The sequence below is a fragment of the Notamacropus eugenii genome, chromosome 3 (assembly GCF_028372415.1).
Source record: "Notamacropus eugenii isolate mMacEug1 chromosome 3, mMacEug1.pri_v2, whole genome shotgun sequence".
NCBI classification, from domain to species: domain Eukaryota; kingdom Metazoa; phylum Chordata; class Mammalia; order Diprotodontia; family Macropodidae; genus Notamacropus; species Notamacropus eugenii.
The window spans coordinates 195607067-195626768 of NC_092874.1; the positions used below are offsets into that span (position 1 = coordinate 195607067).

The following is a 19702-nucleotide window of genomic DNA, read 5'->3' on the forward strand; positions in this document are numbered from 1 at the left end:
CCATACTCTTTAGAGCACTGCTTTGACCTTTATTTCACTTTCCCCTAGGACCTAACAGAAAATAGGGAGAGTCCTTTCTTTTAGGGTTCAGAGGTGTGACTGGGCGTTGTTTATATCCTTCCTAAGAAAGAAAACTATTTTATATGTTGATACATAATGAAAGTGACTCCAATTTCAGGCTCCAAATTTTTGCCTTTCCCATCTTTTCCTCCCATATTTTTCTGCACATAATTCTGCTAGAGATTCATCCACACTAAAACAACTGAATTAAACAAACATTAATTAAATACACACTTTATTCAAGATAATGTACTAGATCCTAGGGACACAAATGCAAAAGCAAAATAGTCTGCTATTCCACCAATCACCTCCATCTTTCCTCTCCCTGGTTACATTCACAGGTGATCCAATTCTACCAGGGATAGTGTTTGATGCCAAATTCAGGATCTAAGAAAGACCTCAACCAGCCAGAAGATTGGACTGAATCAAATCAGATGAAAATCACTAGAAATCAATGTCAATTCTTACCCTTAGGTTCAAAAAATCTGCATTACAAATATAACCAGTGGGTGAGGCAGGGAGTGTGGCTAGACTAGGGTTTGTCAGGAAAAAAGATCTGAGTGTCTCTTAGTGGACTGCAAATTCCATATGAATCAGGAGGATATTATGACATCCAGAAAAAGCTAATGTGTTGGTAGGTTGCATTAAGAAAGGAATAGCATCTGAAATGAGGGAGGTTATTCTCTGCCCTGATCAGACCACATGCCATACAAGAATCATTTGAAAAAAACTGGGAAGGTTTAACTTGCAAGAAAAGACGTAGGAGAAGATAGGAGAGTTGCCTTCAGCTATTTGCAGGTCTCTCATGTGGAAAAGCCAGTTTATATTTGACTTGTTCTCTTTGGCCCTGAAGGACACAAGTAGGTGCAACTTGTAGAGAGATCTGGGAGGGCACATTTAGGTTCAATGTAATGAAAAACTTCCTAGCAATCTGAGCTACCCCGAAGTGGGTAGGTTGGCTCTTGAAGTAGGGGGACCTCCCTCCCTAGAGGGCCTTAAGGGAAGGTTGGATGGGAATGCTTGTTGAGAATGTTACAGAGCAGATTCTTACTCAGATAAAGGTTGGTTCAGTGGGCCACCATGGTCTCTTTCAACTACAAAATTCTATTCTTCCTTCGCCCTGTTCGTGTGCCTATTGAATCAATTCAATTCAACAAGCGTCAGTTACTTTATTTAATGAACTCTCTAGCTATGTATCTCAGTCTACCTATTTATCTTTCATCTCTAATAAAACTCAAAGGTGCTATTATAACAAAACCCAAAGTTACAGCCTCAATCCCTGATGAAAGGCAGAAATATAGAGTGGTGGTATGTTATGGTGGAAAGACAATTGGAGTTAGAAAGAGTTGAGCTCAGATTCTGCCTGTTGACTGGCAGGGGCAAGGACCATGGTTTTCTGGTTTGGTTTTGCCTTCCTTTGTATCTCTAGCAATGAGCACAGTGCCTGGCACTAGCAAGCACTTAATAAAATGCTTTTTGACTGACTCAATCTCTCAGTGCCCCAGTTAATTCTCAGAGACTATAAATTGCAGAGTAGTTGCCAATCTTCAAGAGTTTCCTCACTGGGAATTCCTTGTTCCAATGAAGTCATTAGTCCAATCCAAAAACAAATTAAAAGGTATAGTGCTGTAGCTTCAGAAGGTGGATTTCTAACTCTCCAGGGACCCCCCAGCATATCAGTTAGCCTGTCTTCTTATCCTTTAACTCCTCTCTCTCCCTTTTCAGTTTTTGCTATCTTTCTTTCATCTCTCTGTCTTCCTTCTCTTACTTCTTAGAGGCCAAGGAGCTATTAGTTTTTCCTTTATCTCTCCACTCATTGGGGGCTTATCTGTCCCCAAAACCTACTGCTTTTTTGTGTTTTGTTGATGCTTCTCATTTTTTAAAAGCATCACTGTCACTTCCCAATAACGCCTCCCAGCTCCTTCTAACAAATAGAAACAGTTTTTAAAGAGTCTGCAACTACAGACGTAATAAACTATTGAGGCAGAACTAAGGGAAGAGGCTTAAATGTTGTATCCTTTATTACTTATATTTCTTTCTTCCCTTCTTTTCCTCATTCCTACCATCCTTCTCTTCCTCCTTCCCTTCTTTCTTCTTTCCTCCCTCCTTCCTTCTTTCCTTTCTCTTTCCTAACTTCCCTTCTGTCTTTCTTTCTCCTTCCTTCCTTCCCTCCCTTCCTCCTTCCTTCTTATTTTTTTAGATCATGTATCACCACCATATTTTATTAAGTTCCCCACTATATTATTAAGTTCCATTGACAAAGAAATTTACAGCAGTCAGTTCGATACAAAATTCAGATTACAAAGCCTGTGCAGAGTGAGGGGGACTATGGGTCCCAGGAAGCAAAGCTGCAGGTGAAAGTAAAAAGTCAGGCCAGCTGCAGGGAAGCTTTGGAATATAATTCATATTATAAGGAGAATGGGGGATAGGAAGGAGAGGAAGTTTTGGGAGGTGTGATCCTCCTTCTAAGGAGTTAAGGAAAGTCACCATTTGGATCATTCCTCTTCTTATATAGCTAATGCTCTTTCCCCCACCAGCCAACAAACTAGGTTAGATGGGGGCTAGGCAGAGGCAGCCCAGCCTCCCAAGGGACAGTGGAAGACAGTGCTTCATAGGTACATAAGAATTGTGCTTAAGGTCATGAGAGCCACAAGACAGCTGTGATTCATCTCCTTCTCCCAATCTACAAGTTTCATTTAGTTTCATTAGAGATGGGCAGTGCCAAGGAAAGAGAACCTGGGATTAAGAGCAGCCAGAGCCTGTTCATGGCTGGGCCACGAACCTGACACCCCTTTCCATACAGATATACCACATGCTCATAGACCCACTGCCTGGGTCTTCCTGTTTCCCTATAAAGTCAGATCAGTAGAGCCTAGGAAATACAAATTCTCCAAAAAAACCTTGGAGAGAACCAGCACCAAATGTTCATTTTTGCCAGCACCATGCAGCTTCATGCTGCCGTAGTCATGCAAGGTTCCAACACTTATTCCTAAGTCAGGGTAAATTAAAAAGGGGCCTCAGCTTCATTAACACAGTAGGTATGAAAAGTTATAAAATTAGAAGGGCAAGAGAAGGTGAGGAGAGCAAAGGGAGGGCAGTCCCCACCAGCCCCAGGATGAAGGCAGAGTAAGGTTGGAGAAGGAGGGGACAGATGTGTTGCTCAGGCTGATACAGGGTTGTGATTAGATCTCACAGGAACCCTCCACCTGCATTGCTGCCCCTTCAGGTATCATCTCGATTTTTTTTTTAATGGCCTGTAGGACAGCTAGGTCTCAAGCCTCTTTCTTTTGATTTCTTGTTTCATACTCTAACTGTTTTTAATGATTCTCTGTACAATGAGATCTGTAGTATGGTCTTCCCTCCCCTTCCCTTCCCTTCCCTTCCTTTCCCTTCCCTTCCCTTCCCTTCCCTTCCCTTCCCTTCCCTTCCCTCCCCTCCCCTCCCCTCCCCTCCCCTTCCCTTCCCTTCCCTTCCCTTCCCTTCCCTTCCCTTCCCTTCCCTTCCCTTCCCTTCCCTTCCCTTCCCTTCCCTTCCCTTCCCTTCCCTTCCCTCCCCTCCCCTCCCCTCCCCTTCTTTCTTTCCTTCCTTCCCTCCCTTATTTCACTTACCTGATATGATTTAGTTCTCAATACTAAAGGATACAAGGCATTAGCTTCTTCCATTACTTAGGGTCACTGTCCTAGCAACCCCAGCTAAGTGAAGTCTTAGTAGGTAAGAATCACACATATGAGCTAGAGCATCACCTTTACGTTGCTAAGCTGGTGGGTCCCATGTGGGTTGTGCCAAATCACCCTCCCATCTCTCCAGGAGTGGAAAGCATCACCGTATATGAGGAGGTGCTGAGGCAAGCACGCTATAGGCTTCGACATGGGGCTGCCCTCTATGCAAGGAAATTCAGGCTTTCCTGCTCCGAAATGAATGGCCGATATTCCAGCAATGAGTTCATTGTAGAGGTACAAGATGACTTCCCCTCCCTCTCAGAGCTTGCTCCAATTGGGAAAGTCCAGTGGGGTGGGATGGCATGGCTAAACTTCCTGTTAGTGGGGTGGGGAGCCCTAACATTAAGAGACAGAGCCCTGCCACTGTTTTAGCTGGAGGAATGGAGGTGGCAAAAACTGGGGTTTGGGGCTTGGGAGTGGTAGAAAGTCTGAAGAAAGACACCCAAATGTTATTGACCCTCTGTCTCCAGGCAAATGTGCTGCATAGCATGAATCGGGCTGCCTACCCTAGCCATGTGCTCAGCTCCCAGCAATTTCTGCACCATGGACACCAGCCACCTGCGGAGATGGCTGGACACAGCATAGCCAGCACTCACCAAAACTCCAGTAAGTAAGGAGGGGTAGGACTGAATGAATAGAGGGGGATACTGGATGATAGTGCTGGGCAAAGTGCTGTCTTTCTACTTGATAGAGGTAGGTGGGAAGAAATGGAAACTGTGGGGGACTAGGGGTGCCCAGACCTCTCACCCTCTCTGGGCCTGTTTTACTTTGACACCTTGGGCCAAACTCTTCCTCTTCCTGGGCCATTAGTTTCCTATGTCTTCATCACTAGCATGATGAGGTCTGGTTGGAATTTCAGGCTCTTGCTGCTGCTGCTGCCTCCCCTCCATCACATTATGTCAATCCTTGACCTGGAGGAGTCTCCTATCAATCATATTTATTGAACATTTAATATGTGCTCAGAACTGCTGTTCTGGGGGAGATGTAAGATAAGGTTTGATTTGTCAATAGGCAATCACAACTTACGTGAAAACTAAGTTTATTATAAGAGAAATGGCCATGCCTGTGGAACCCAAAGCATTCACAATCCATATAGAAGTTTGCCTGTTTATGAGAGTTCATCAAGGCAAGGATGAAACACGGATCTTCACCTAAAGGGGAGTGGCACGAGAGGGGGAAAAGTGCAGTCAAAGGTGGGAAAAGGACAAAACTCCTCCCAAAGGGAGGAGCAAGGTGATAGCAAAAGCTGCATTCTTTTCTCTTGGGAACTGCTAGACCATGAAGACAGGATGGTCTGCTTATCTACAAGGGTCCCAGCTGCACAAACAAGTGTCTCAGTCTAGTGCAGACTTGACTCCCAAGAACACACAGGGAATCCCATTTGGGGTGCAAACAATAAATTATGTCAGTTTGGGGGGTGGGCGCTTCATCCTTCCAAGATCTAGGTTTTTAAGACAAGATTAGCACACATGGAAAAAAAAAATAGAGAATGGTCAAGTACTAAGCATATGGCATTCTGCCATGGTGATTGTCTCCGAGGCATCTAGGAGGCACAGTGGATAGAGTGTTGGACCTCAGGAAGATCTGAATTCAAATCTGGCTTCAGGCACTTATTAGATGTGACTCTGAGCAAGTCACTTAACTTCTGTCTGCTTCAGTTTCCTCAACTGTAAAATGAGCATGACATGAGCACCTACCTCCTAGAGTTGTGGTACAATTCAAATAAGGTATTATTTGTAAAGTGTTTGGAACAACCTGGCATCTAGTAAGTGCTTAATAAATGTTTGCTTCCTTCTTCCTTTCTTTCCTATCTTCCCTCCCTCTCTTCCTTCTCTTCCTCCCTCCCTTCCTTCCTTTCCCTATTTCATTTACATGATATGACTGACCTCTTGAACAAATGCAAACTTTTACATCCAAATGATTGTCATCCTTCAAAGTAGTCACCCTGGGGACTGATATATTTATTTGTTCAATAATAAGATTTAGAGTTAGAAAGATTTATGCCTTAGACTATTCTGCTCCAATCTCCTCTACAGATGAAGAGAAGGGAAGTGACTTACCTAAGATGACATGGGTAGTAGAGCTAGAATTCAAACCCAGACCCTCCAATAGATTCCTACAGAATACAGATTAGATTAAATGGCCCATTATTCTGCTGGGAGCAGCTAGGTGGTGCAGGGGATAGAGTGGATAGAATTTAGGAAGACCTGAATTCAAATTTCACCTCAGACACTTATTAGCTGTGTGGCCCTGGACTAGTCACCTAACCCTGTTTGCCTCAGTTACCTTATCTGTAAAATGATCTGGAAAAGGAAATGGCAAACCACTCCAGTGTCTTTGCCAAGAAGACCCCAAAAGGGTCATGAAAAGTCAGATGACACTGAAAAAATGACTAAAGATCTGTCACTACTCAAAACATGTTTGGAACCTCTCTTTGGATTTGCTTTTAGAACCAGTTTATGAGTTACATGCATGTATGCATGTACACACACAAAATTAACCTCTTTATTTTATAGTCATACATCTTTTAACCAAAAATAATATTACCCAGCTTGATCACTTACCTTTCCTATCAGACTAGAATCTAAATGACTTTTGACTAAAAAAAAAATCCCCCTTGGTGGGATGAAGATTTACCACCACTGCAAGCAGAATAATGTTCCAGTTGAACTAGATGGCTTCTAGATTTTCCCTGATTCCCATAACTGTGTGGCAGGGACTTTGATGGCAATTCAATAAAATGAGTTCCAGAAATTTGAGCCATGACAACTTTACTGAGATGAAATAATGAAGACTCTTGAGGTGACAACAGTCAGGAGTTATGAGATATTAAAAAAAAAAAGTTATGAGACATTTTAAAAAAAAGATATTTTAAAAAATTGATCATATTCCCTTACTTCCAATAACTTTTAAATACAATAGGGACTTCAGAAATAGGAGGACTTAACGCATGTTAGACTAGTCAGGGCATGTGACAACTGGTAGGATTAGGTTAGACAGGAAAACATGGAGAATGGTAGCTCTTTGTTCAATCAAGCAGTGTCACAGAGGCCAGAATGAGTGTGCATGTGTGAGGAGGAAGAGAATGAGGTCATCAAGGACCTTCTCAGATTGGAGCTGGGCTTTGAATTAGTTCAGACTTCATGTGGTGGGCAAGAGGAGGCAATTGTGGATTTTAAAACTCTTTATCTGTAGACAATTTTAAGAGACTGCTATCATCCCTCCCTTTACTCAGTATATTTCTGGTGGTCTTTCCATATCCCCTTGAATGTGATAGGGGGTAATGTGAATCTATTTTTAATATAATTAAATCCTGAGGGTCTACAAATAAATCATCTTTTTAAATTTTTTTCTATATTTCTAGTGCTTCCATTATATTCCTAAGAATCTTCCTTCTTTTAATCAATCAGTTAACAAACACTGATGAAGGGTTTACTATGTGCCAGGTGGGGCAGCTAGGTTGTACAGTGGTTAGAGCACTGGGTCTGGAGTCAGGAAGATCAAATCTGGCCTCAGACACTTACTAGCTATGTGATCTTTGGCAAGTCACTTAACCCCTATTTGCTTCAGTTCCTCATCTATAAAATGGGGACACACTGGAGACAGAAATGGAAAACCATTCCCATAGCTTAACCAAGAAAATCTTATGGGGTCACATAGAGTTGGATACTACTGAAAGACCAGAAACTATGCTAATTGCTGGGGCAAAAAAGAGGACCTTTACCCCCAGGGAGCTCACATTCTAAGGGAGAAGACAACATGGGGAAAAATTATATGTAAAAGATATAAACAGAAGTATTAATGAAAAGTAATCTCAGAGGGAAGGCACTAGCTTTGGGATGGACAGACTGCTGGTAATATTGAGTCTTGAAGAAAACGAGGGGAAATAGAAGGTAGGGATGAAGAGGTACAAGCAATCCAGAAAAGGCACAGATGAGTGTCCTGTTTGAGGAGCCACCAGGGCAGTGTTGTGTCATAGAGGCCACAGAGGGACGTATGGAGTGAGAAAACTGGACAAGCAGGAAGGCGTCAGGTAAGGGATGTCTTTTCAGTGTCAAAGAGAGGATTTTGTATTTGATCCTGGAGGTAATAGGGAGCTGACTGAGAAAGTGTCAGAAGCTGGGGTAGGGGGACATGGTCAGATCTATACTCTATACTTCTATAATATCATCTTGACAGCTGAGCAGAGGATGGATTGGAGTGAGAAGAGACTTTGATTCAGGGAAACCAGGTAGAAGTCTTACATGGTAGAGGCAGCTATGTGGGGAGAAAAGGAAACATTTACATGACATGTCATGAAGTTAAAGAAAGAGAAGATTTAGTAACAGATTGGATATGTGGAAGGAGAGGAAGTGAGAAGTAAAGGATGATGCTATGGTTTCAAGCCTAGGAGACTAGAAGGATGATGCCCTTGATAACAAAAGGAAAGTAAGTAAGAGGAGAGATTTTGGAGAAGGGGGTGAAATGATGAATTACATTTTGAACACATTCTTGGGCAGCCACCATTCAGTGGCTGTGCATAGTTAGAGAGCAAATACATTGACATATGTAAGGGCAACCAAATTAGGATCTTTTTCTGTTTTTGTTTTAGTGTAATCAAGAAGTATAATGCCTCCATTTTAATGTGATTAAAGAATGGGAAGCTTGATTAGGGGAGTTGTTTTGTAGGAGGGTCCCAAGTACTTTTTGTTTTTTCTATTGAGGCACTGGATCAGAGGGTTATGCCCTCTGGCTCTGAAAAGTGTATAAATACTCTGAGGATAAGGTTTTACTTTGGGGCTTAGTTTTTGTAAGAAGATTTGTGTGCCAGACAAGGAATCTGGCAAGCTGCTTTAAGGAGCCCCCACTTGAAAACTCAGGTGTCAGCGCTTCCCTCTTTGATAGCTGTGGTCAGTCTGCTGAATTCAGGCAGAGGAAGTCATGTCTGTTGATCTTTTGATTTCCCTGTATTATCTTTGAACTTCAGGGTGCTACCTCTCCTGAATTAGGTAAATGATATATGTGATTGGTTAAAGTGATTGTTAACCTCTCAAAAGTTGCCTTTCTTTTTATGAATGCAGATCTAAGAACCTGTGATAGCAAGCCGCCTGTGTAGGTCAGGGTGCTTACTGATGCAATATATTGGCACAAGACAAAAATCGTTGTGAGAATAAGATTGCTGCCAGGTGGGGTGAGTGGGGAGGAAAGATCCCATACATCTTACAGAGCCACATTTAAAAATTTTTGAACAATCTATTGTTTTCTTGGAGGCCCTAGAAAAGAGCAACTCTTCCCTCCTCTTCCCTCCCCCATACCGTTGATGGGTAGGACACATTGGTCTAACTGGCTGCTCTCTGTTCAGAGGGATGATGCCAGTACCCTGGGGAAAGAGTCTGGTCTAACTGGAGGTGGGGCCTGTTGTGTGGGTTGTGGGCTGGGTCAAGCCTCCCTTAGCCTGGCTGGCTGCTCCCCTATGGTGCCCACACTGGACAGGTGTGTTCAAGGGCAAGACTGTATGGAAGGATTCTTTTCTACGTTCTCCTGCACCTATTATTCTTGAAGTGTGTTGCTGAGTGAGTTTTTTCAGGTGTTATGGGAAAGGGTAGTCTGTCCAGTTCTCTCTTTATCTGTAAATTTGCTTCTCAAGGCACTGTTGTACACTAGGATAAGTGGGGTGTGGTAGTTATACGTATGCATGTTGCACCCCCTCAGGCAATTGCTTTCCTTCAGGACCAAACTCTGAACATAATGAATTCCTCTGCAAATAACTGGGTCTCTGTGAGCCCAAGTGGATTCACAAGTGTTATGTTTCCCCGTCCATGGGCTTTAGGTGTGTGCATGAAACTCTGGGACCTGGGGCTGTGGGTAGGGAGATTGTATTTCTATATGTTTGTTCATTTGCCATATGTATATGCCCAGTCAGGAGCTAGAGTGGTGGTCTTGAGCATCCAATCTGTGGGCCACATGGCTTCTACTGGCTGTGTCTACCTGTTTCTGCTAGGGACTGCCTGGGTCACCCAGTTGGTAACAAGCTTGGTGATATCATATATACAAATCTCCTGGGCCATCCTGAAATCACTCAGGGGCTTTGTCATGAAGTCTTTGCTTAAGCAGTTTATAGCATGGCTGATCTTAGGGGTAATGAAGGCTAGCAGCTATTCTATATGTGTTTTGTCCCAAGTAAGGCCAGTCCTGCTCTTTGTTGGGATGTTTGCCCGCACAGTCTTGGTGGGCATAGGCCTAAGCCTCCATTTTTGCTTTGCTGCTATAAGCTCAAAGGTCTCAGTGAAGGTCCATGCCCCACTACGCTTCTCACCACCCCTCAGACTCCACGCCCCAATGAACTTGAGAGTCAATTTGAGGCAACAGGACACGAGACAAGAGAGGGATAGAGAGGAGCTAGAGAGTTCTCAGGAAGAGAATTTGGGGGAGCAGGAACTTCATACTTCAGAAAATTCCCAGTGCACAAGAAAACAGAAACTATCAAGTTTCCGGAGAGATATATCAGGTGGGTGAATGGAATGGGGTAATGCTCTATTGTTTAGTTTTCCCTATCTTGTACACATCTCTCTCTTCTTTCTTCTACCTGGAGATACAGTTCTTTTTACCCTACAATGATGTTCCTGCTCCTGTTTAAGACACTTCAGCCTGATTCTTCATTCGGGTCCAAAAGCTACCCCTGGTGTCCTCAGTTCTAGCTAGACTTGTGTAGAGGTGATGTTGACTTGAGAAGAAAGGAACAGTGATCCCTTTGCAGGTGGGGAGGGTTCTCCTCTGCCCTGCTTGGCCTCTTTTCCTGTGCTATACCACCTCCAGAGAACAGAAGGAGAAACTGATGCTGTGTCTGTCTTTAGAGGTGGGAAGTGTTTGTTCTACTTTGAACATAAGTACCCTGAAATTTGGGTGGCTTGGGTGTTCCTTTCACTTGGGCATTCTCCCTCCTCTATTTGCTCATATATCTCATCAATCTCTCTTGCCCTTTAGCCCTATTGAGAGTTTTTTGTCAATGATTTAGATGAAGATTTCCAGGGATTTGTAGGAGACACAATGCTTAGATGACTCGACAGAATTGTTGCCGTTGTTCAGTCTTTTCCATTGTGTCTTACTCTTTGTGATCCCATTTGGGGTTTTCTTGGCAAAGATACTGAAGTGGTTTGCCATTTCCTTCTCCAGTGGATTAAGGCAAACAGAGGTTAGGTGATGTGTCCAGAGTCACACAGCTAGTAAGCTGGATTTGAACTCAGGTCTTCCTGACTCCAGACCCATAGCTGTGTCTACTGAGCCATCTTGTTGCCTTTGACAAAATTAAGATTTCAAAAAATCTAAACAGTGAGGACTCTAAAAACATGAACTTGAATATGGACAAATATAAGGTCTTGAACTTAAATTCTAATAGTCAACTCTATACAGTGTGTTCCAAAAGTCTTCATACAATTTTAAGCTTAAATATTTGTACCAGCTAGGGAAGACTTGGCTGAGTAGTTCATGCGACAAAAGGCTTAGGCTTTACATAACAGTAACTTGCAGTTTCAGATACAATTTTCTTTTCCTGTTCTTCATTGTACATGAACTAGTTCATATTTACGGGTATTTGTCAAGTTCAAAATAACAAAAAAAAATTTAAAAGAATTTCTGAAAAGAAAGATAGAGACACAGGCCTAGAGGTTTTACTTGATCAAAAGTTGAATCAATTGTAATTATGGCTACCAAAACTGCTAATTAAATCTCAGTTTGCTTTATTAGAAGCTTAATATCCAGAATGGGGAAGGTATAACACACACAGCACAGTGGAAAGAGTAGAGGACTTCCTTTCAAATGTCAGCTTTGCTATATGACCTGTAAACTTGGGCAATAACCTAACCTTTCCAGACTTCATTTTCCTGACAGGTAAAATAAGAGATTTGGACTAAGCAACCTAAATCCTATGATCTTATCCATAATGCTAAAACAATTGCTCCCTGAAGTATCCAGAGCAAGGGTGGTGATAGTCCTTGGGCAGCTGGTCAGAATCCCTCTAAATAGAACACCATTTAGTTCTGGGTGGTGGTATACCCTTAGGAGTTGATGAATTTGAGTGCATCCGGATGAAGACAACCAGGATGCTGAAAAGATTGAAAAAAAATGTCAGAGGAGAAATTATTCAGAGAACTAAAGGTGAAAGGTTGTCAGTTGAAAAGGTTATCTGTATAGCCCTGTATGTGTGTGTGTGTGTATACATACATACACATATACATACACACACACACATATACAGCTCTGTATAGCTCCACGATATAAGCAGCAAGAGGACAGTCAGAGGGAAGGAGATTTTGGCTCAATGTAAAGAACTTTCTTTACCTGGGGTATGTGAACTTTTTTTTGGTTTCTATCTATTATTATTATTTATAACTGTATTTCAAAAGAATAGATTTTCTTTATAATCCTATACATTTTATACATTTAAAAATATTATTTTGAGAAGGCTTTACTAGATTGCTAAAGAAGTCCATAGCACAAAATAAATTTAGGAACTCTTGAATTAGCACTATCTAAAAAAAAAAAAAAGAGGATGCCTTGTGAGATGGTGAGTTTTCATCACAGGAGGTGTTTAAGCAGAAACTTCATGATCATCTGTCTGTCAGGGATGTTGCAGGGTGCTTTTCTGCATTGGATAGACATTTAGGGTAGAAAATTTCCAAGATTCCTTCCAACATTGAGTCCATGTTTCAGCAGTGGCTATGGCCTGTCTTGCCTCACCCTATTTCCTAGTTTAGTTCTATTTCCATCCGTGCATCTCAGGTTGAGAGTCACAGAATCATCCATCTAGAACTGGAAAGGACTTTGGAGATCTTTTTGGATCTTTTGGACTTTTGGAGACTGGATTATCCAATCCCTTCATTTTACAAATGAGGAAACTGAGGCCCAGAGAGGTGACTAAGCTGCCCAATTTGGGTAGCTATTGGTAGAACCTGTATTTGAATTCATTTCTGTGTCTATGTTGTTTTTTTTTTTTTGCATACCAGTATCTCTTTCCTCCACTTTGTGTTTCCTCTACCCTTTGGTACCTCCTGCTCTTCTCTCTGGGAATTGCCTCCTGCCTTCATCTCCAGGATCTTCTTTTCCCTTTTTCCCCTTACAGTGGTTCCTAGTGCAGCGACTCTCATCATCGTGGTATGTGTGGGATTCCTGGCACTCATGGTTGTCCTGGGCCTGGTACGGATCCATTCCCTGCACCAGCGTGTCTCAGGAGTTGGAGGTTCATCGGGGGCCTCAGATGACCCCAAAGACCCTGACCTTTTCTGGGATGATTCAGCCCTCACCATCATTGTTAACCCCATGGAGGTGAGGGCTAGGACTGTGGTGGGGCCCAAGAGTATAAAGTTAATTCTAAAGAACAAAGGCTGGGACTGGAACTTGGGCTTTTCAGAAAGAAAAAGGCCAGGAACTGGCAGCTCAAGTTGGCCAAGGAAGGGGAAAGGAGAGCGTCCTGGCGGTAATGGAGGCTGGGGATGGACTAAGGGAGGTCCGACTGAGGAGGAAAGGCACTGGAATGTATGATGCAACGCTGATTTTTTTCTCACTTCTGCTTTTTCTTCCCCTCCAGTCGTACCAGAATCGGCAGACATGTGTGGCAGGGGCTGCTGGGGGGCAGCGGGAGGACGAGGACAGCAGTGACTCGGAGGGAGCTGACTCTCCCAGCAATGAAGAAAGACACATCATTGAGTCGGCCCCACACCGCTACTAAGGGCTCTTCCCCAGACAGAGCGCCCTACCCAGGAGAGAAGAGACAGAGACACCCCCACAGGCAGGAAAGAGACATCTCAGAACAGGGCAGATGAGTCTGACAGTGAGGCCCTCTCCAGGGAAGTCCCTGGCATCCTGCTCTCCTCCCCTCCCTCAAATAGTGTCTCTCCCCTTTACTCTTGAGCATTTGTCCCCACTCCCACGAATCTTCATTCCCCTGTAGGAACCCAGGATGCTTGTATTAGAAAGGGGGATGGAGGGACCCTCTTGGGTTCCTTACTTCATTCCCTCTGGCAGCCAACACTACTGGTGTTTTTGTTCCTTCATGACTGCTGACTGGGTTTAATAGTTACTACACTTCAGGAAAGGCTACCAGCAATGGGGTTGAGGGAACAATGAAAGAAAATGCCTGCTTCCCCTCCCCTCCTCTCCCGGTAAGCTTTTCTTCCCTTGATGTGGACACTCCCTCTCTTGCTATTCTTTCCCTTTTCCCAGTTTACTCTGGGGAAGGGGCGCTCCCCCTTCTCTCCTTTCCCTCCCCTACCTCTTTCCAAGGTCCCTCCATTCTAACTTTCACCCAAGCCCCTCCTCTAGTCTTGGGGTTCTCTACATCCTGTCCCCGCTTCCATGGGGATGGATCAGGGGATGGAGGAAGAGGTGCCCTGGGTGTCTTATATATAATGTATATTTTTTCAATGTTATACTGAACACAGTCCCTGTGTTCCTGTGAGCAGCTCACAGCCTTGTGTCACTTGTCATCATGTGTCAGCTCACAGTCATCACGTCTGGGAAGGGGGTGGGCTTGGGTGAGGGTGGGGCACCTCCTGGGGTTTTCAAATAAAAACAACTCAGAAAAAAAAAACCCACCCTATGAGCTGCATCCTGCCTGCCTGATCTGGGATGGGCGGGGTTAAAAGAGGGAGAAATCGCCTTCCAAATTTCCCTGGGAGGGCTGATGGAGAGAAGAACAAGGATGCTACACTGGATGGGGTGAATAACTCTTGATGACTTCCAAAAAATTTCCCGCGGTCATTTCCAGACATTTTCCCATGACTACTTAGACTACTTAGACCAAGCTTCCAAAAGTAGCATGACATTAGTGCTTTCCTATCCACCTCAGTCTGAAAAAGTAAAGCAAAGGCCACAGGCCTGTAGGCAAATGTCCAATAGATTTTGATCTTCTGGAGGGACAGAGTGGAGAAGGTTCTCTCATGCTCCCCTTTTCCCTATCTCAAGGTCACAGCCAGAAGCTCTTTTGCTCCTGCTCTCACCTCCCAAAGGAACAGTTTTGTTTGGTAGAAAATTTTGGATTTGGAATTAGAGGGCCTGGGTTAGAATTTCAGTTTTGTTGCTTACTACCTGTATGACTATAGGAAAGTCACTTAACCTCCCTAAGCCTCAGTTTCCTCATCTGTAAAATGAGAATTGAGGGACTAGATGATCTGGAAGAGCTATTTCATTTTGAAATCTACAATTTCCCCCTTTTTCATCAACCAGAGTAATACCTTAGATCATTGGTTTTCAAAGCATGATCCAGGCACCCCTGAGGGACACTTTCAGGGGATCCACAAGATCAAAATTATTTTCATAATACTAAGATATTTTCATTTCTAATATGGTTAATATTGAAAGCTATAACCCATTCTTTGGGATCCTCAATAATTTTTAAGAATGTAAAAGGCTCCTGTGACCAAAAAGTTTGAAAACTGCTGCCCTAGACACATAGACTTATCTGCCATGCCAAGACTCAGAGACATGACCCAGTGAGTTGTGAGATATATAGATTCAGAGACATGAAGGAAACTGAGGCACAGAGGTTAAGTGATTTAACTCAGATCACAAAACTAGTAAGTATCCAAGGTGATTCAAAGTGAATTCTTCCCGATGCCAAGGCCAGCCATCCACCATGCCAAGCTGCCTCATGACTGCCCCCTGACCTGACCTCTGCACCTGAGGAACCTGACAGAGTCAATAGAGGAAGTAAGAAGTTGGAAATGATTCAGCAAAGCTTGGGGAGATGGGAGGAAATTTTTGCTCAGGTTTCTCCAATGACTGCAGCTGCAAGAATATCAATTAATCAGCCTTTTGATGGTCTGTAAAGTAAGGGTGTTGAAATATATGATCTAAAAGTCCTTCCTAAGCTTCAAGGTTCACTGACTCTAGGGGAATGAGCTGTTAGGGGAATGGAGGGAAGGAGGACAACAGGAACAAGAGTCAAAAAGAGACTTTCCTATGACATTCTAGGAGTCTAATGAAGCCTTCCCTGGCACAGAGAAGCTTTCACAATCCCATGTGGGCAGAAGTCTCAGCTCTTCTGTCTAGAGTCCCTGAGGGACTTTGGGGCACTGTTGGGTAATAATCCTTCACCTAGGCTTGAGACCTGAGAGTGCACTTTGCAATATAATATATAAATGAATGACTTTCCAGATCTTTGGTTTGAATTTCTACAGGTTCAAAATGAGCAGGAGACAAAGGAGAGATATCTATCTTTCTTCAAACCACCCAACAAGCACTTATTAAATGCCTATTAAGTATAAGGCCCGTAACATGAAAAACACCACGTTACCGAGAATAGCAGACCTCAGAGTTGTAAAGACCTTCGCTCTACTCTGTCTCTGCCATTTGCTGGTGGTATGACTTGGGCAAGTCACAACTTCTCAGGGACCTAGGCACTTCTCTTACCATAGAAAATTGCAGAGAAGGTGCCAAACTGCATGGGTAGAAGTATATCAGTAGGAAGTAACTCCCTAACTCACATTTCCAAAATCAGGAGGTGTAGGTGATGTGGTCAGCGTTTGTATGGCAGAAACAGGAAAATAGTGATGGCACAAAATGGACATCTAAGAACACCTCCTCATGTCTTCACCTAGCTACATTATCTCTCTCTAATTAGATATGATAGTCAGCTATCACATCCCTCCCTGCTCAGCAGAGAGATTCCTCATTGGGAGAGTTCTACATTGTTCTAGTTTAAAGAAAATATGAACAAGGTGTGGGAATATAAAAAAAATAGCACTTGCCTTCAAGGAGCTTATATTCTTGAGGGGTGGGTTGGGGTGGGAAGGCTTGGGAGGATACAACATATGAACAGGTGTGTATGTGTGTGCGTGTGTGTGTGTGTATAATATATGTGTACATAAGACATATGACAATTTGAGGAGAGAGAGACTGCTAACTCATCAGGAAAGACTTCCTGTAGGTGGTAGAATATGACCCACCAGGGCCATCTCTATTTCTCCTGATCTGTATCTTGCCACTGGACCCAGGTGGCTTGAGAGGAGAAAGTGAGGCTTGTGACTTTTCACAGCCCTCCCTCACTTAAATCCAATTCACTTACAAGTCATGGTATCACCTCCCTGATGTCATGGTCCTCTTCGAAATCCAAGGACAAACTACAAGCATATGAGCCAGTCTTGAAAGGAAGCTAAGGATTCTAAATGGCTGAGGTAATGAGGGATTGCATTCCATGCCCTGAAGCACAAGCCTGCTCCTGAGCATGGAGGTGGAAAATAGAAATGACAAGCTCAGAAACCAGCAAGTTGTCTTCCACCTTTCTTGGGTGTTATGGTACCCATACCTTGCAGAGCATCAAAGTGGTTCCATTCCTTTCCTGGGTTTGTGCTTTAAAACCCTAAATTCAACCTCATGACAAGGAGTGAGGAGGCTAAATCTTTTTCCCCACCAAGTTCCAGAACTAGAAGGATCAATGAAACAGACACCATGAACCTTCCCCTGCTGGTGTGCACATGCCAACAGACTTGCAGTGAGTAATAGATAATCTTTCTCTTCTAGTGGCCTCTGCCCTACTACCCTTCCCTGACTCTAACCTTTGCCTCATTTGGCATTCCCTCAGTTCTTAGTTAGATTCTTGGGGGTGTTGCAGTAGTGAATCCCAGGCAATTTTCTTTATATCACACAGATATTCCTGCCATGGTTCTTTTGAAACTTTTTCCAGGATATTCTTTGATTACTTCTTGTGTACTGTATAAATGTTGCCTGACCTTGGCCCCCACCCCCAAATTACAGATTACAAAGACTTCCCTGCCCCCCCAGTAAGTTCCTAAATAAAAAGGGACTAACAAAATTTACACTTTTGATTGTGGTGAACAACAAATGAGATAATGTATGTAAAGTACTCTATAACCAAGGTGTACTAGATAAAGGTGGGGCAGCTAGGTGGTGCAGTGGATAGAGCACCAGTGCAGGAGTCAGGAGGACCTGAGTTCAAATCTCACCTCAGACACTTGACACTCACTAGCTGTGTGACCTTGGGCAAGTCACTTAACCCCAATTGCCTCATCCTGGGTCATCTCCAGTCATCCTGATGAATATCTGGTCATTGGATTCAGATGGCTCTGGAGGAGAAGCGAGGCTGGTGATCTGCACAGCCCTCCCTCACTCAAAGCAAAGTCCAGTGCAAGTCATGTCATTATTTCTCTGATGGCATGGTCTTCTTTGGCAATGAAGGATGAACACACACACTATATAAAGGATTCGAACTCACCCAACAAGCACTTATTAAATGTCTATTAAGTATAAGACCCATAACATGCAAAATACCACATTACCGAGAATAGAGAGCAGACCTTAGAGTTGTAAAAGACCTTTGCTCTACTCTGCCTCTGCCATTTACTGGTGGTATGACCTAGGCAAGTCTACTCTGCCCACATAGGATTGTGAAAGCTTCTCTGTGCCAGGAAGGGCCTCATTAGACTCCTAGAATGTCATAGGAAAGTCTCTTTTCCACTGTTGCTCACCACTGAGCAGGGAGGGATATCATAGCTGAGGGAAAGCTTGGTTAGGCCTTCTTGGAATGTCTATTTTTTGCCTTCACTATTTTCCTATTCCATACAGACACTGGCTTCAACACCCACACCTGATTTTGGAAGTGGGAGTTAGGGAATGATGTAAGACATTAATTCCAAGGATAGAGAAGAAAGGGAAATAGAGCTGCAAGTAGCGTGGGCAATCTCAGTGGACTTTCTCCAGAGATCCTCTTGTCCAACTCTTTCCTTTTATAGCTTAGGAACCTGAAATCTAGACTTTATTCAACAGCTATTTCTTAAATGCTTATGGTTAAAGGGTTGGGGGCTAGGCTTCGGGGAAGATAGACCCAAAACAATCCTACCTTAATGGAGCTTCCAATCTAATATCACTAGGATATTGCTAGATCTAGAAACTCAGGTTTTCTGACTGCTAGAGTCTGGTTGGTACTCTCTCCATTCTACTATATCACTTCCCTTATAGGAAGGAGATTCTAGAACCACCTCAGTTACCTGTTCTTGTGTTCAACCTTCCTGAGGCATATTTTCCTCTGTCAAATTCAAATCCTTCCTGAGCAATGGAAGGTCATTTCCTTAATTCTATCTTACATTAATTACATCTAACATTAATTAGCCATCTTTTAGGTGCCTGGTATTCTACACCATTAAAAGAAATGGGCAGTTTTGTGAGTTCAAACTTGGGATCCCCTAATAAGAGTTCATCCCTCAATTTAGCAGCCACAAATCCTGGAAACACAAGCATATAGATGTGTACTAGTTATATGTGTGTTGATATGATATTTATTATATATTTTTATATATATAAATTAATATATAAAATATATTAATATATATTTACATATAGAGAGATATAAATATAGGTGTGCATTTATAGATAATAAATATGATGTACCTAGACTCTCCAGCTCCCCTTTAATGTATTGTATTCTCTCATTAGAATATAAGTTTCTTGCCAGGGCTGTCTTTGTGACTAAAGCTTGTGAATCAGCCCTACTGCAAAAGGGCTGAAGCCCGTTCAGTATCCACATTAAATATGACACCAACATGGTAGCCCTTGGGAATGGGGTTGGGGGTGGAGGTAGGAAATGATGCCTAAGGAGGACCAGGTCTAAAACTGAGTAGGTCAAAGCTTCCAAAAATAAAAATTAGACATGCACACACACAAAAGCACATGCATGTGTGTGTGCATGTGTGTGTGTGTGTATGTGTGAGTTCCTTGAAAGTAGGGAATATTTGCTTCCTTGTTTTTACATCCCTAGTGATTAGCACTGGCTGCATACTATTTGTCCAAGGCCAATCAGCAGTACGATAGAAAACTTTTCCCTGCATTTCTATTTCTTGTAGCACATGGATGTAGCATCATTTCCTGAACTATAGTGTTTGTTGGGAGATGATAATTATACACGGATTAATCAAGAAAAAATAATCACAGACCCT

The 19702-nt window shown here is 43.0% G+C and overlaps 1 protein-coding gene across 6 annotated transcripts in view; it reads left to right on the top strand.

Moving 5' to 3' along the window:
- CLSTN3 (calsyntenin 3) overlaps positions 1 to 14343 on the top strand; it is a 65153-nt gene extending 50810 nt beyond the window's left edge. For 5 of the 6 annotated variants that reach the window (XM_072653867.1, XM_072653866.1, XM_072653868.1 and 2 more), the window contains 4 exons: positions 3868 to 4013; positions 4250 to 4385; positions 12877 to 13079; positions 13342 to 14343. In XM_072653867.1, the coding sequence (XP_072509968.1) occupies positions 3868 to 4013; positions 4250 to 4385; positions 12877 to 13079; positions 13342 to 13482 (626 nt within the window). In that variant the 3' untranslated portion in view covers positions 13483 to 14343. Of the gene's footprint in view, positions 1 to 401; positions 1554 to 3867; positions 4014 to 4249; positions 4386 to 12876; positions 13080 to 13341 lie in introns of those variants that run through there. The other variant, XM_072653872.1, reaches the window with a different exon arrangement.
- The last annotated feature ends 5359 nt before the right edge of the window (positions 14344 to 19702 follow it).